A 17242-nucleotide genomic window follows, 5' to 3' on the forward strand; every position below is an offset into this window, starting at 1 on the left:
AAACACCATCAGAACAACCCAAACTGTGTGATTCACAAACCTGCTAAAATCTGAAAGTGCTAGTCATAGATCTGTACTGAGATGGATATGCATCACTTCAGCCCAAATAATTATTTTCCTGTGGGTACAACATGTAGATTCAATTCTCTGTAATGGCTGCCTAGTGCCTATTAAAAACTGCTCAAGCAAGCACAACCAGTTTAATAATTTAGAAGGGCGGTTTATGTTAATCCTTAAACCGCAAGTTAAGTTTCACTTTGTATAACTCCAAAACATTCGGTACTGCTCATTACCAGCCCTGTCATCAATAAAGTTTCTCCTATCAGGAGGATTCTCAAGGATACCAATGACAATGTCCATAAAGAATTTAGACTGTTTAATCACAGAGCAAAGTCGGTAAATATAAAAATATATCTGACGAGATCAATACAAAAAAAATGCTTGAATACAAAGCAAATAGGGAAACAGTCAGCTGTCATTGTGAAACAGAATCAGATGAAGCATCAGGATTTTCAATATAACCATGATAACATTCTTTAAAGCACAAGTCAACACCTTGACTAGAATGAAATGATCAGCACACATCAAGCAGTTGACAAGTGAATGGATTATTATAACATTCATTTATGTATGCTGTCATTGTATTTTCACACAATTTCTTCTCCAACTGTCATCTTTCAAGATGAATACATAGTGAACATTTGCTCTGAGTGTGCTGCATTTACTGCACACCTTAGAGTTGGAGTTAGGGTTCATATACCTTCATATACTTCCAAGGTGCACGAAGAAGCAATTATTATAGAGCAACAGCTTTCATCATAATGCATCTTGTTGTTTTTCTCACCCTTTCTATATACACATAACTTAAAAAACTTAAAAAAAAATATTTTTTCATTCAAGGGGTTTTAAATTATGCCACATCAAATAGGCACATTCCGGGTTTAGGCTTTTATTTATTTATTTTTAAACAAAAACCTTCACATCAGTCACTATCTACTCATCCCCGTGCTGATGGAAATCGTTCTCCTAACAAACTCACGTAGATTGGGACTTGCTTTAAAATAACTAAAAGAAAAAAAAAAAAAATTAAAAAGGCTCCTGACAGCTTGTCCGTCATAATCCCAGCTTTCAGAAGCCCAGAGACTCTGAATTGATATGAAAAGACCCTTTTACACCCTTTCAGTTGATATCTTCACTGTCAATGCTAAGCAAAAAATTGTTAGCACGCACCCTGTTAAGGGTGTAAATAATGTTTTTCAAATGAATTCTGGATCTCAGATCTTCAGGAGACTTAGATTATGCCATTTTGTTTTTTCTTTGGGTTGTTTGTTCCCAGTCTACTTAAGTTTTCAAGGAGAATGCTGCTACACTGTTTTGCTGTGAAGCTCTAGAAATGTTTTGTGGACTATATAACTGCACCTGAACTGTTCCGGCCCTTAGAGACATGGGTGTTGTCATATTTGATCAATGAAAAGGAGAAGTGCAACTGTCTTTCATATTTGTTCAACTTTTAGATGCATTCAATATAGATGTTTAGGTCGGGTTTATTTTAAGGTGTTTAATGTCCCACACTCATAAGAACTGTATAAAAACTGTATTCTAGTTTACAGGTGGAGTGGCAGACTTGCATCCAGGATTCTATGATTCGTTTATTCATTTATTGCGCTGTCCTATGTCCCCAGTGGTATGAAAGACTCTTCATTGGAGAGGACCTGTTCAAGGATCTCATCGATTACATTACACTCATAGTTCACTTGGTCCAGGTCCAGTGCTGGCACATAAGATATGAGAAGGCGACCGATGTTGTGACGAAGCTCCATCAGGCTGTGGGAAAAAGAGAAAAACAAAACAAATAAACATTTACAATGTTGTTCTGCTGTTGTAATCATACATGGCTTTGTCTGTTAGTGATAATTCATATGACATGAAAGACAAGAAAACAATCCAACCTTCTGAATGTATCTGAGCTTGACTCTGTGCCAGAGGCTGGTGCTGTTCCTCCTGACTCAGAAGAATCAGTGGCTCTGCGGGCCTCTTGTGCTTTTTCTCTCTCCTGCTGCAGGCTCAACCTGAGCGCTTCACACTGGGATGCTAGGTTTGCTCTTTCCCCCTCCATACTGTCCAACTATTGGCGCAGCAAACAATGAACCCAAGGAGAAAAAAAAATTAATAAAGGAGGGAGGTGGGGCAGGTCAACATCAATAAAACAAAAAGGTACACAGGTTGACAAAAACCTACCTGGCCTAGCAAAGCACATGTATATAGAAAGAACAAATCATGCAAAGACAATGATCAAATACAACTGAGCTATCGTACGTAATTATCTTTATGGTTACCTTTACTTCACATGAAGCGAAAATGAGGAATGTGTGACTAAAGCTCAGAAAAGCTAGGACTAAAGCTGGTCTAACAACCATTTAAAACAGAGCCTTTACTACTGCTCATTCTCAATGTCAATTTATCTATTGTTTTCTCGATTAACTGATTTGTTGTTTAGTCAGAAAAATGTAAGTAAATTCCGAAAAATGATGGTCAGTGTTTCCCCATAACTCGAGGTGACACCCTTAAATGTCCCGTTTTATCCTAAACCCAAAGATATTTAATTTGCTGTCGTAGAGGACAAACAAAACAAGGAGACATTCACATTTAAGAAGCTGGAATCAGAATCAAACTTCACGCTCAAGCTCTCAAGCAGCAATTCCCTGCTATATTCATTATCTTATAGAATAAGGGAAATATCATGCGTTACAAGATGAGTCTGTTGGTCTTCCATATTGTCTGAAAACTATGGCAAACACATCAATGAGCCACATTGTCTTACTTTGTGACAAGCTCCGTCATTACAGCCAACATGGGTACTGTAGTTTATTTATTAATCCCATATACACTGTTGCACTGCCATAAATACTCAGTATTACTGTTAAAAACTTAGTGATCCTTCCCTCTCACTTAAGTGACACAGTGCAGAGACAAGTGATGGGGGGCAGAGTGGCTGACAATATTCACCCTATCACAAGACACTATACCATCAAAATGATTTTGAAGTTATTTTAGAGGTTGAAGAAGTTACATAGTGGTGCTTTAAATACAGTAGTACAGTGCCAGTCTACTACTGTGAGCTCATAACACTGACCCGTGAGTGTAGTTCATCCCTCTCCTTGTTCCTCTGGTCCAGTTCCCGGATCAGACGCTCAACTTGCAGTGTGATCTCATCAATGTCCTTTTCCTCACCTTGCGCAGCACTGGGTTTGGTCTCAGCAGTTGCCAGTAAAGATTCTTTGTCTTTAATCAGTTCACTGACTTTCTGTATGGCCCTCTCAAACAGACTTTTGTAGTCCTTCCCTCCCCCAGTTTCCTCGGTCTGGCTGGCCTGATGAGAGCACTCCCTCTTTACATTGACCTCAGTCAGCTCTTGGAGTCTGCTTTGAGCGTCTTGCAGCTGGCAGGTTAGTGCTCGGACCTGCTCTTTAAACTCGTCTCTCTCCAGAGCTGTAGCCTCCATGAGATCTAAGAGCTGGTTTTGCTGTTCCTGCACTTCTATCACACTGGGGTACAGAAGTGGAGCATCTCTCCTGTCACTGACATCCGCACGGGAAGGTCCAGCATCGTCCGCGCGACACAGATGATCTGTCTCTTCTTTCTGCAGAGTCTGCTTTCGTTGATTCTCATTGCGAGTGTCACTCTGCGCTGCCCTCTCCTCCTCTTGAGTCTGATCTAGGTCTTCCTCTTCCTTCTTCACTTTGGCTACATCTGTCTGGGTGGTGATGCTGGCCACCTCTGCAGGTGGTGCTGGGGGGGGCGGACTGGTTCCCACAGCTGTCGACACTGCAGAGCCCGTACCTGCGGCATCTGTCTCCCAGGGGTCGTCCAGGGCAGCATCATCACTGCACTCCAACAACATGCCGACCTCACTTTGCTCCTTCTCTGACTTCACTTTAGTCAAATCAAAGCCTGGCTTTTTTGGCTTGGGGGTACTGTCAGTTTCCAAGATGAGAATATCATCATCAGTATCGTCACTGTCATTATCAACGGGCACTAATGGCGAGCTCATTGGGCTCACATCCACTGAAATGGACGTACTAGGCGTGCCGAAAAGATGTCCATTAACTTTTGGTCTTTTGGGTGTTCTTTGTGGAGTAGAAGGCTGTGTTCTTTTCCCCCTGTAGTGCACACAAAGCACAGTCAATATGACTATTAAACAAAGTTAAATTTACATATTTAAAACAGCTACAAGAAACTAAACTACCCTACTCTACCCTACCCTAACCCAAAAAAGCAGTAGGAGCTCACCTCCTTTTCTAATGATCTTGATCTGGCTAGCGAGTGCATTTAAGTGAAAGAGGCATTTTATCTTTAATTAGTAAATTGTTTTTTGTGCAGGATGATTAGCGATATAGGCTATATAAGATTATATAGCTGTAATATGAGGGTAGCGAAACAAATAAACCTGGTTTTAGAGCCGTGCCACCAGTCTACAGGCTGTGAGACCTGGATAAGACTTGTGCGACCCACTTACAGATATTAAGAATAACTGTAATACCTGCTTATAAAAAGCCAACAATCTTGCTGATGGTCTTGTTTGCTTGTAAAGAGGCATCAGCATTACACTGAGACTGTTAAAACATTTCCTGTGGTATGCTTCAAATCACAAACAACACAAGATCATACCTTGGGATGCCTGCTGACAGTGAGCACACATTAGAAATAACTGGAAGACCACTGCTACTGGAGGGGCTGCAAGCTAGAAAAGATGAAAAACAGACATTTGTTATTCTGTCAAACGTTCTCCATTTCACACACACACACACACGCACACACACACACACACACACACACACACACAAGCAAGTTTTCTTACCAGCTTGAGAAATGGTGAAGGATTCAGCTCTTACAGCACCGCCTTTTGGTAAGTGGGAGTTAAATCTCCTTGGGGTGGTGGGGGTGGTGGGGGTGGAGGGGGAACGGGTCGGCTGTCAAGGAGAACAACAATCATTATCATTTGAGATAATTAATATTCCTAAACCACACCCACTTCTCCAATGTGTTTACTAAATTTCTGTTCAAACAATCGTTATCATTGGTGTCAGTCTGATTCCTTTGATATCAGATGGGAAACGTACAGCCTGACGCAGCTGCTGTTTCAGGGCCTGGTTCTGCCTGGTGAGTTCAGCCAGACGCTGTTCTTTGCGCTTCCTTTCCTCCTCCTCCTAGAAAACAATCCCCAGAGCCATTTATGTGTTAACATTTAGGAATCAAAAATCACTAATATCAGAAACTACTTAACACAAATCATGAGGTGGTTTTACAGTAGCAGAAGGCAGAAACCTGGCAGGTGATTTACAGCAGATGACGTGTCTGTACCTTTTGTCTTTGCCTCTCTTTAATCTTTTTGTCTTCCCTCTCTCTGTAAAAAATAAAATCACACTTTGTTATCATTTATTATTATTTCTAATCCTCATATAACCTGTTAAAATGCTGAACACAGAGATGTGCTATTTTTTTCAGTCAAACTATTCAATTCAACGTTGGCAAAGGTGTTTTTTACTGAAACAGGACTCACTGTTGTTTGAAGGTCTTGCGGTATGAAGGCTGCTCGTCATCCGAGTCTTCGGGCTCCTCCTCTACCTGGCAGCTCCTGGGAGGACAAATTAGAGAAACAGAATATTAAAAACATCAGTAAACATTCACTGAGTACGAGCTGTGTTTGGGTTAGGCTACCATTAGAATACCATTGCCTTCTCAGTACTTTACCATCACTGTGTAACTCTTTAGTATGCAAACCTTTTCATGAATCATACCCGTTGGAGAACATTACACACTACAGACAAACAGAGTCACAGCTGACAGCTGATCACAGTAGATCCACCTTTTATAGGCGACGTCTTGTGTATGAAATGGCTGTATCCTCTCAATGCTGTGTTATCATTAACTATCATAACCTGGTCATGGGTCACCTCAACCTGTCCTTGGGAGAGAGGAAGGCAGCACAGGCCTTACGGGCAAAGTAACAAACAAGTTTGATAATAACTGTGTATATATTAAGGAACTGGATCAGCTGATTGATTTCAATGCAATGATTTGTTTACTTTCTTGATTTTTTCTTTTCTTTTTGCATGGGTGGCCAAGGCAAAACATTACTGGCAGAAATATTGCTGCTGGTGTTGCACAGGTGCTCCCAGTTCAAGTTATTTAGTTGCAGTGTCACTAAAAATAGCCCCAAAATGTAAATAAGTTGCTGCAGTCTGGGGCCTTGGAGGTGTTCTTATAAATAATGCTACATTGATTACATAACAGTCACAAATGTAAGTGCAGATATTATTTAACAGAAAAGCAGATTTGTGTATAGGAAAATCTTATTGTTTATTTGATCACATCCAGGGCTCCTACACTTTTCAAGGCTAAATCTCTAGCATTCTCAAGTTTTTTTAAGTACATTAGGGTGTAAAAAAAAATGCATTTTACTGTGTTGACCTGCATTTTTAATTATAAAATAAAGTATCCTGTATCATAAATAGATATCTGGCATTTGTTGGGCACACCATAAAACTATTTTGATCTGTTTTCTATCACTAGCTGATCCAGAAAGGGAAGCAGGGTAAGACGAGGTCAGTCTGTTGTTTGCTTTCATTAGCATTGATTTTACTTTATCTACAAATGTAACAATTCAGTCAGGTAGGGATTTTCATGAAAGTAATGCAGTTACAATTTCAAGCAGTTTCAAGGACTTTATCAAAAATCCAAGCACTTTTCAGACCTGCAAAACACCACATTAAAATTCATGCACTTTCAGGGATTTCAGCACCCGTACAAACCATGCACATCAGACTGTGGGTTATTGAAACAGATTGTTGGATAATGCTCTGCTTACCTGAACTGAGGATCAGGGTTCAAAGCGCAGTACCATTTTTCTGGCAGCTTGGTGCAGTCGATCCCATCAGGGAGTTTGCGCCATTTCAAACACGTATCACACTGCGCCCAGTTTTGATCTGGCCGCTTCCTAAGGACACAGACAGAGGCAAATATCAGAGCATGTAGACAATATGGTGAGAAAAATGTAGGTGTAGAATTCATGCTGTTACTTCAAAATGTACTGACATGGTATCTTCCACTGGGATGCAGTTTGGATCCTCTTTTTTTCTCTTGTGGTGGATTTCTTTCCAGTACTCCTCCAGTTTGATCCCCAGAGTGTTTATGGTTTTCCTGAACCAAAACATAAATAATGCATCTTTCGCATGGAAAATCCTAACTCAAAGAAATGCATTTGGAATATAATCACACCAATGTGGGCAAAACTCAGTATGGCACCAGTGCCCTTACCTGTACTTATCTGTCTGATCAAAGCTCTGTTTGTTGTGGGTAGGATCCAGAAAGTTACACTCTATGACGCCAATGACCCCAACGCCCATGTTGTTGGCCTGCAGAGGAAAAAAGATTCATAAGAACCCTGCATGATGACGTTAAGAAGCACTTGGAAATGTGTGTAACTAACCATAACAACAGAGACGCACCTTGAGCTGGCAGCCCACGCGTTCATACGGTTTGATGAGCCGATTCTTGTGATACATCATAACACCATACTGGTCTTTACTTTTGGTGTTATAACCAAAAATGATAGGAACACGTTTGTTCTGAAATAACATTAAGGAAAACTCAAGAGCATAGAGGGTTTCACAAATGTAATGCTTCCAAATAAACACATTTATAAAACACTCAACATACATTTTAAACTAATAGAAGAATTGTCAAGCACAAGAGGTCCTGTGATGAAAGGATACCAGGAAATTGGGCTTGTAGTGGTCCTTTTGGATGTAGGCCAGACTCTTTGCAATGAGCTGGGATTTCACCTTTTGACCACGTATGACGACCTGCATCCGAGGCTTCAGGTAGAGAATACTACAATAGGCCTACAGTCAGAAAAGATGCAGGAAGTTAAAAAAGAATATAGTGTTGTGACTGTGTTTGAATAAAGCATATAAATGATGTAATAACAGAATGATTAGGAATTTTTTCAAACACATATTACTGTTCCTCACCCGCAGTGAGTAAACACTCTCAGGAATGTAGGATGTCACCCCTGGATGTGGAGATTTGTTGTTTATTGCCTCGTAGATGTCAGATGGGATTCGGATATCATACCGGTCACTCTTAAAATCAAACTCTGTTGAATCAGTAGCTGTTCTATTGGAAAAAGGGACAACAGAAAATTTAAATTGTGCTGTTCCAGGATAAGTAAACATCTTTGTAGGTGTGGACTGAAGACAGACTTGCGGAGGTTCCAGATGATGATCCGTGTGCCGGTTGTCCCTGTGGACCAGGAGGAACTGATGGCATTGATCTCTTGGAGGAGTTCTGCTTGTGTCTTGAAAGGAGAGTAGGACAGGATGTCCTGCAGACTGGCATTGTGCTCCTCTCTTGCCCTGAGTAAGCTGAAGTTAAGGACAACTTGCAACCAAACTTGGACAAATGGAAAAAAGATTGCCTGGCAGGGCTCTCATTTGGATAATGCTTTGCATTTCCTCCACAACGCACAAATGCAGGCAAATATGGAGGACTTTAAAGGTGACACAGAGCAGAGTAATTATAACAGGAGCAGGCTGCCAACCAGCCAAGAGAGGTGCTACTTTTGTCGCATGGACATAGAAAACTGTGCTGTGCAAATGAGGCGCAGACCAGCACCCACAACAGACTAATCTTTCCCACGTATACAAGTAATTAGAGCTGTCCCAAATGATTATTTCTCAAGCAATTAATCTAGCGAATATTTTTTTGTTTAGTCGACTAATCTAACGATTAATTTTTCAGTTATCGGTTATTTCACATTACTTGATCAATGTAACTACACACCCAATATGGATATCAAAACATTTCTTGGCAACATTTCAATATTTATTAAACATTTCTTTAACATGGAACCTGGAGCACTCTTGCTCCTCAAGAATCTCTCCAGAACAGTATGGTTATTTCCCTACTGTGCGACCGAAAGACGTGGTCATAACTATGTAGGTGTTAGCTTCCCTACAAATGGACATGCTAAAATTTCTTCTTACGGGACCCAAACGTTACGTACGAGTTAGTTGACCCTGTTTTGCCTTGTATTGTTTATGTAGAAAATACAGAAGCTACATGTCGGCACAGGATACATATAATGTTAAATTATGGGATTTCAAAAAAATCCCAAACCAATGGCTGTTCAATGGGGCTAGCGAAGGGTTGATACACAGGTCCTTCACTCAACTAATTACAGAGAAATGTCCCACAAAGCAACGTTACATAACCAAACAAAAGTAACGTAGTAACTGTAACTGTCTTTGGTAACTTATATGAGGAAAAAAATACCGCAGTTGTAAGTGGAGAAGCGTCCGTCCTCCCTCCTGTTCTACAGACTCTTCGTCCCGTTTCTGCCCGAAAAACAGCGTCTGTCACTGGCAAAAATCTTTAACTCACTTAAGTGGTTGTATTGATATAAATCACTGCGACGGTCAGCCCTGGTGGTTATGTAATTATGTAATTTGGAGCGAAAAATTTAACTCTTTAACTTTCCAGGATGTTTGGTGGGTCAGGATCTCAATCACTACACATTATAACAGCATCCAAAGCATTTGTGTTGACGCAAGTTATTCATGTCGACAAATCTATGTTGTCGATTACATCAATTACGTTGATTACTTCGATTACGTCAATGTCATCCCAGCCCCACAGGAAATATATCAGAAATGTATGTAGAGAGTCTATATGAGAGCTACAAAAGAACAGTTCAGTGTTCAAAACAAACCCCAGATGTTGCATAAGGCAATTGAAGAATACTTCACATAACCTCATTGACTAGTGTATCCGCACTTTTTGGACAAACCAATAAGAGTGATGCGGCCGATTATATACTGATGCTCACGGGATGAATTACTTTCATTACTCTTCCTTGGGGTGATGTAATGTAAATATTGCAATTCGAGTTACAGCTAAAAGCATGGCGGATGGGGAGCGTGTGCCAAAATAACAGTTTTTAATGCAACATTGTGTTTAAATGCTGCTATTGGAAAATGTAATAGGTTGTTTTAAGTCTACAGGGCATTTTATTCATTCATTCTGGTGTGTGACTAAAGGAAAATGAATTTCTAAAACATTACACACTCTATAAATAGTCTATCTGAATAGATTTCTATCCAATCCCTGTTAAAAACTTAAAAAAAAATTAATAACTATTCCAGAAACCTTTTCACATCTAGTGACAAAAAGATTTATCAAATCATAATCCAGATTTCAAACTGTCTGAGTATTCCTCAGATTAAGGAATTCTGTTGCCAACGCTTAATACTTATAAATTGGCAATGTATCAGGAAGATATTTGCATTTACACTCCATTTATTTAGATGACACAATATGTCTTACCGCAGTAGGTAAAGGATATACTCGTTTCTTTCTCCCTTCTCAAAGCAGACGATAGGTACAATTATTTGCTGAGCATCAATCTTCTCTAGGTAAGTCTGCGAGAGCATCCCGACACATGAAGTAGTCTTTGATTTGGAGAAAACGATGGCGTCCTTGCCCAGACGCATGGATCCAGACTTGAAACCGTTGCCATAGATACCAATTGGCTCTAGACCTTTTATAGCGGTCTTGTCACTGTACCCAAAGCTTGAGGGTGAAAATGAGGTTTAGTGAGTATATGAATCATATCATTGTTCATACATAAATGTAGCATCACATATAGAATTTGTTTTAAAAAGGTTTAAGTAGTCATTATGATGTATGTCAGTGCAAAGTCAAAATCCAGTGGATCATTACATTCTACAAACAACAAATAGCAACATTTGATAATTAATAAAGTAGCACAAATTTGTCCATGATTTTTACATGTAGTATCAAGCAGCAGTGTCCATACCTGAGCATCTTATGCATCGTGTCATGGTCCAGTCCATTTCCATTATCCATAAAGCTGAGGCATTCTTGTCCTTGAACCATGGTCTTATCAATCCAGAACTGGCTGGCACTGACATCTGGGTCATAGGCATTGTCTGAAAAATGAAACATTTTTTAAGGGCAACTTAAATTCAAATGATAATCAAAATCTCCCACCTTTAAAGTTCTCACAGTGCACTGATCTAAAACTGTACTGATTTTTTGGGCGCAGTATGATGCAGGTGGTAAGATAAAAAAAAAAAAAAATCTGGGTTTTGCCATGCAGTTTTAGCGACTGCTTGCAAGGCATCTCTTCTCTTATTTGCATCATAGGATGGGTCAATACATGTAAACAAAAGTTACCATGTATTCAACTGGATGTACAGTGTTCCAGCTTGTAAGACAGTTTTTAATGCTACAGAAAATGGGTGACATCCGACAAAGAGTGCTTGAACCAAATAATTATCTCCTAGAGGTGTGGACGTTTCTTGATTACAGGATACATCGCAATGCAGACGTGGAAGATTCTGTTTTGATGCCGAGACGGAGCATAATCGAGAGTCTGCAGCTTATGTTGACCGCTGACTGTCTGGATTCAGCTGGACAATATGGATATGTTGCGATGTTGCTCCCATGCTCTGAATTGTGGGCAGACATTATGCTTACAGTCTGACAACTGCACTCTTTTGATACAACATGTTGTGACTGCCTTTACCTCAACATTCTAGTGAGACATCAGCTCACTCTCCAGCTGAGGTCATCACTTTTTAAAAAGCTTTCACAGACCAGTAAGAGAAGTGACTTAAGCATACATTAATAAGGGATAAGTCTACAGCAAACACGCAAAAGAAAAAAAGCTCTGGGCAACATTTCTGTTTTTTGATTTAGTTCCTAAGTATGTGGATTTTTACAAATTACAGCACAAATAATTTAGATTAAATTAATTCCTTCAAAAGTATATATACTAATCACATGTTTAGAATACTTATTAAGTGGTAAACTGACTGTCCTTACAACAGCACTTCATCAATGACCATACACTTTATATGTTATTTTTTTAATTAGGCCTTTTCAATGTTGATGCTATCAGGTAAACATGGGGTGTGGTTAAGCACGATGGCGTTATGTGAAAATTGTTCACTTCAATTGTTTGCTGCAGGTTAATATTGTTGTCTGTTAGCTGAGAGTGATCATGCTGTAGATTATAAAGAAAAATATATTTTATATCTTAAATAATAGTTTCAATTTAATTGAAGTTAAGTTTAATTGAGTATGTCACGGAAAACAAAACTTGAACTATATTATTAGCATTGAGACACTTTATCAAACACTTTGATATTCTTTGCTTTCTTGTGTTTTTCAATGATAATCTTTTTTGTTTTTTCAAATTTTAAGTTGAACTCTTTTAAGAGCCAACACAACTTTTTTATCAAGGTCCAAATCCAGCGTCTGTTTTTAGTTTCAGTTTTGTTTTCCGGTCCTGCCTCTACCTTCATTCAGGAGTGGTGTACCACCAGAAACATTAACACCACAGCTAGGTGAGATGAAAAATAAATTATAATCTAGATTAAGTAAAAACACCAACGAGTATGAGGTCCACAGGGTAGAAGTAGACCTTTAATCATGCTAAATTAACTAAGTATAAACAATATTAGTGCTGCGATTACTTCTAGCACTAGAGCCAAAACTAAGACCAACAGCAATGGACCTGGAACAAATACCAAATATTAAACCCTGTCACGACTGCCTCAAAACAATTACAGAAGAAACACTGCTTTCAATGAAAAAATCTAAAGTCACAGTCCTGCCTCATAGACATCTGTCCCGTTGACTGAGAAAATGACTCCCAATTGCTTAAACATAACTGGATTAATTCACAAAGACAAACAGCACATCAAATAATCACAGGATCATTGTGTAGTCCAACAGCGTTAATCATGCAGATCACCTGAGGACATCACGAGTAGGTAGTCAAATAGAAACTTAAACAGGCAGCCGGTTTATCTTGAAAATACAACCATGTGACGATGACTCACCTATTAGCTCAGCTATAGCACTGAAGGGCCAGGTGTGGCTGGTGGAGTTTGTATGAAGAAACTTGGGACAGAGCTGCAAGAGGAAGAAATAAAAAAAAATGACTCAATAGTTACATATGGTTTTCAAACCTATTTTCCTAACCCAGTCTATTTAAATTAAATCAAGCATCAAGTGCATCAACACTTTGAGGCCACAAACATTTTTAATGGTGAAGATACATAGTTAGTCTATTAGTCACCACCAGAGTGTGGCCTTACAAAAATATTTCCTCTTGTTCCAGGTTTTCAAAAACAGAATGAGCATCTAAACAACAAATAAACACCTTCTAAAAGGTTTACACTTACAAGTCGGCTCATTTAGAATAAAAATCATGTAATTTCTGTTTTCTCATTCAGTGTTGTGCTTTCACTAATCGAACCAAAACTAAAATAGCAATCACTGTAACTCATAGGCCTAATAGTGTAATAATTAATCCATCATGCAGTCTACTTCTTTTTGCTATTATTTGACATTTCATGGTAAAGAGAGATGTGGGGACAAAAAGAATGAGAGTGGGATGGCATGCAACAAAAGATTCCCTGTCAAAACTCTACTCCGAATACTTAACACACACAAGCTCATGTCTTGTGTTGTCTGGGCAGAGACACAGTGAAGTCCTTTTGTTTTCATAAATGTTGTTGTTGACACTTTTGCAATGTGGTGTTGAGACTTTTTGTCACACAGTGTAATAACCAATGGAAATTGTGGAACAAACATGAGAAAGTATAACATTTTTGAGAAAACTTTGTGTTGAATCATATATTTGTTTAAATTGGCCGTTGGTGTTTCCAAAAGGCGGTTTGGCACATGTCAAGAAATGTTTTTTCATAAATACAAACTGCAAAAATAGTACATATGTTTTCCCTTAAAATTACAAAATTCTGTCATTTTCTACTGCTCCTGCAGATGGTGTGGCAATTAAATAGCTTTGATTTCAGAATCATTATATGGTAGAGATCATATCAGGATGTGAGAGGAGGGGACATTTTTGTCTATGGTGTGGAGGTGTTAGTATCAGAACATTTCAGGTAGTCATATGAGGTGTGTTTCTCCTCGCCTGAGGTGTTAACAGGATGGTAGACAGGATGACATTTGCTGTCCAATGAAACATCAAAGGGTCACTGCCCTGGGTGAGGTATGATCGACACAAAATTCAGGGGGTCACTGTTTGGGGAAGGGATAATTAACAACTGTCGTGAATATGTAAGCCCTATTCCTTCAGAAACAGCAGAGAAACAGCAACTCTCTACCTCAACAAGGAGAATTTCCGTGTGAGGTGAGGTTTCGTAGTCCACAAAAATTGTCTGGCACCTCACAGCAAAACAGTATTGCGGCATTTCCCTAAAAAACTCAAGTAGATGGAGACTTGTTTTAAAAGTGTATAAAAAACAACTGAAACAGAAATAACAGATCCCATACAGCTTGTCCAAGAGCAGTTTAGGATCTCGGGGCACATGGAGACTTGGATCATTTCATCTTTCCCTTTTTTTCAGTTGTTTAGGAGAATGCTGCCATGCTGTTTTGCTGCAAATCTGCTTAAGTGGATGCCAAAACTTCACCCAACTTTCTATCGGCATGAGGGTCAATAGATAATGACAGAGTTTTCCTTTTAAGTTAACCTTATCCTCTCAGTGGAGTAACAATAGTGACATCATCACAGGTAACTAGCAAGCCAGGCGACAACGTTGGCCTTAAAAATCCCTGTAAGCGATGACATATTTTAAAGAATCGATAATAAACACTTCCAACAATACTCAAGACTCTTAATCTTGGGCTTTGATGTATTAACGAAACAGTTGAGACGATAGAGTGCTTTAATTATATCGACAATCAACTGAGCTTTTAACAACACACCTCTGACACACACACACGGATGCTGTCAAAAAAGATTCTCTGCTACTTGTTAACTCAAAGCATCAGTTGCTGCTCCACAAAAGGAAAAATCATTCAACTCTCCTCGATTCTTCGTCACCATGGCAATGATAATACCCTCAACTTCTCAGAGCTCAACAGCAAAGCCAGAGGAAGAGCACTCACCATACATAGCTCCAGGTACCCTTTCACCAGTTCTTCACACTGGTCTACTAGCCCCATTCACACTGCCCTTTTGAGTGTGGGAATCATGCGCCAATTCTCTGCACCCTCCTCTGCGTGATGGTTTGGGATGCAGAGATATCCCATAGATGAATACACAAGCTGTTCTCAGAGGAATATAAGGTCCCCAGAACACTATTTGGAGCTCGAAAGGTGGCAGGGTCCGCCAAATATAAACAAAATAAAACAGTAAGACACTGTGTTGTCCTTTAAGGTCAGTTTGTTGACTTGACTCAGTTCATTCAGTCATGAAAACAAAGACAGTTTGTTTATTTAGTTTGTTTAGGCATAAAAGAAAATCAGTCAACGGAGATCTTTCTAATCTGATTACGATGACTTCCCAAAAACTGCATAGTGCACCTTTAATCCTCACTGAATGAGGCTTACTTCCTCTTATAATGACCCCAAAAGACATAATTAGCTATATATAACATATCGAATGTGCTTCTTTGGAGGTTCATACACATGTAGCTACACATCTCAAGTCATGTCTGTAATAAGGCAAGAGAGGGAATGTATCTTGCCGTGAAAGGAACTGGACTGTTCACAAACACATAATAACACACTGCCATGTGTAGTGGAGTAAACACAAACGTTAGGGGAGGGCAGAGCGACACACAGGCTGTCTGCAGCCGGAGGGTGTGCTGTGCAGCCTGGTACTCACTTTCCAGCTCACGCAGTAGACGAGACCACAGACCTCGGTAGACTCTCTACCAGCATGGCATTTCAAAAATAGCATGCGTCCGACACATTCAACCACGTTAGTCGGCTTTAACCGTTCGCTGACCGTTCCTGGCGCTGTGTAAAAATGTCACAAAACAAGATGAGGAGGATGAACTCACCGTGCTGAGCGGAACACCGCGGTCTGCTTGCGCGGCCATCTTGGCGCAAATACGGATGACGATAGGGAGCACTTGAGGTCACGTGGGCGCAGGGAAACCGAAACTGTTGTGGCAAATAATGAAGTTTGAGATGATTCAAAGGTCTTTAGCACGGAAGTGAGCCCCTTTAACATAGTCGTGGCTTCACTGGTATTTTTTTACTTAACCATGCGTAAAAAAATGTAACTAAATAGGGGTAAAATGAATCCACTAACTTCCTGTCTCCACATCTTTTCTATTGACATACTTTGCTCAGTTTCCCTATGAACATCATTGATATGTACTAAAGTATTTGTTTTCGTTGCTAATACAATAATGTCATAGTAATATTATCTATCTTTGTTTTAAAGCTGTTTACATGGCTTCCAGTTGTACATTTTTCAAAATTAAAAGTACACATTTTCAACTATTCTCACACAAAAGCAATGTGATTGTTGAGATATATTACTTTTAATTCACTTGTGTGATTACTGCCTGAACTCTGTGACAAATTACTATCCACTTTCACACTGCTGCATTCACGGTGGACAGGCCAAGGTTACAGATAACCAAATTGTTTTGGTCAGAGTCATTGAGGTGAGACCTAGGGAGTCAGCAGAGAAACGCAAGCAAGTGCAGGATGAGAAACTTAGAAGACAGGAGAGAGAGGTTTTCTCTCAACAGGGCGTTGTCTCCATGGAGCGAAGGAATCTTGTTGCTTGCTTTGCTTAATGATACAATTCTAAATAAATGGTAAAAAGGTACGTTTTGGTATGTCTTCTCTCAAATAAACGAATACGCTGACAGATACCTTTAATCTTCTCTTATATTGTGAGGAGTCACACCAGAAGCTTGTCCTCTGAGCCTTTCCTCATTACAATAGACATCTGTCTAACACTAAGTTATCCTTTTTTTTTTACCCAGTATTCAATGATCCTTTTGCCTTGAAACGGCTGCAAATCTACCCAGTATTGACATGTGAGTTGGGTCTCCCAGACACCCTCCCTCTGTTGCAGAGGGACAGAAAGGGTAGTTACATAAAATTAACTCGAAAGCATTTAAATGACTTAGTATGGCAATTCAAATCATAAATTAGAAATGCTTTGTTTTTGCACTAATACCCTAATTATTTATAGCTGTGCCATCATAGCCAAATGTTAGCACGGAATAATGGCGGCACTGGAAGGGTTTGTACAGCAGCGAGTGTCCCAGGATTTTTCTAGGTTGGAAAGATCATATAAAGATATAAAGGGCTGCATTGTAACACACGCCAGGGGGTTTCTGCGAGCTTCCACAGCTTTGTGAAAATGATGCAG

The 17242-nt window shown here is 39.6% G+C and overlaps 1 protein-coding gene across 1 annotated transcript; it reads right to left on the reverse strand.

Moving 5' to 3' along the window:
* Positions 1-359: 359 nt before the first annotated feature.
* On the reverse strand, positions 360-15956 carry morc3a (MORC family CW-type zinc finger 3a). Its single transcript, XM_030429339.1, has 19 exons — positions 15909-15956; positions 12933-13005; positions 10880-11012; positions 10406-10632; positions 8265-8421; positions 8034-8178; positions 7776-7904; positions 7509-7628; positions 7318-7415; positions 7096-7200; positions 6869-6997; positions 5561-5635; positions 5362-5404; positions 5121-5207; positions 4859-4970; positions 4669-4741; positions 3134-4160; positions 1950-2125; positions 360-1824 (listed from the first exon to the last, which is right to left on the reverse strand). The coding sequence occupies exons 1-19, from the start codon at positions 15945-15947 to the stop codon at positions 1671-1673; spliced, it is 3102 nt and encodes a 1033-aa protein (XP_030285199.1). The 5' UTR covers positions 15948-15956; the 3' UTR covers positions 360-1670.
* Between the last annotated feature and the right edge of the window lie 1286 nt (positions 15957-17242).

This window comes from Sparus aurata, chromosome 9, assembly GCF_900880675.1.
Source record: "Sparus aurata chromosome 9, fSpaAur1.1, whole genome shotgun sequence".
NCBI lineage: Eukaryota > Metazoa > Chordata > Actinopteri > Spariformes > Sparidae > Sparus > Sparus aurata.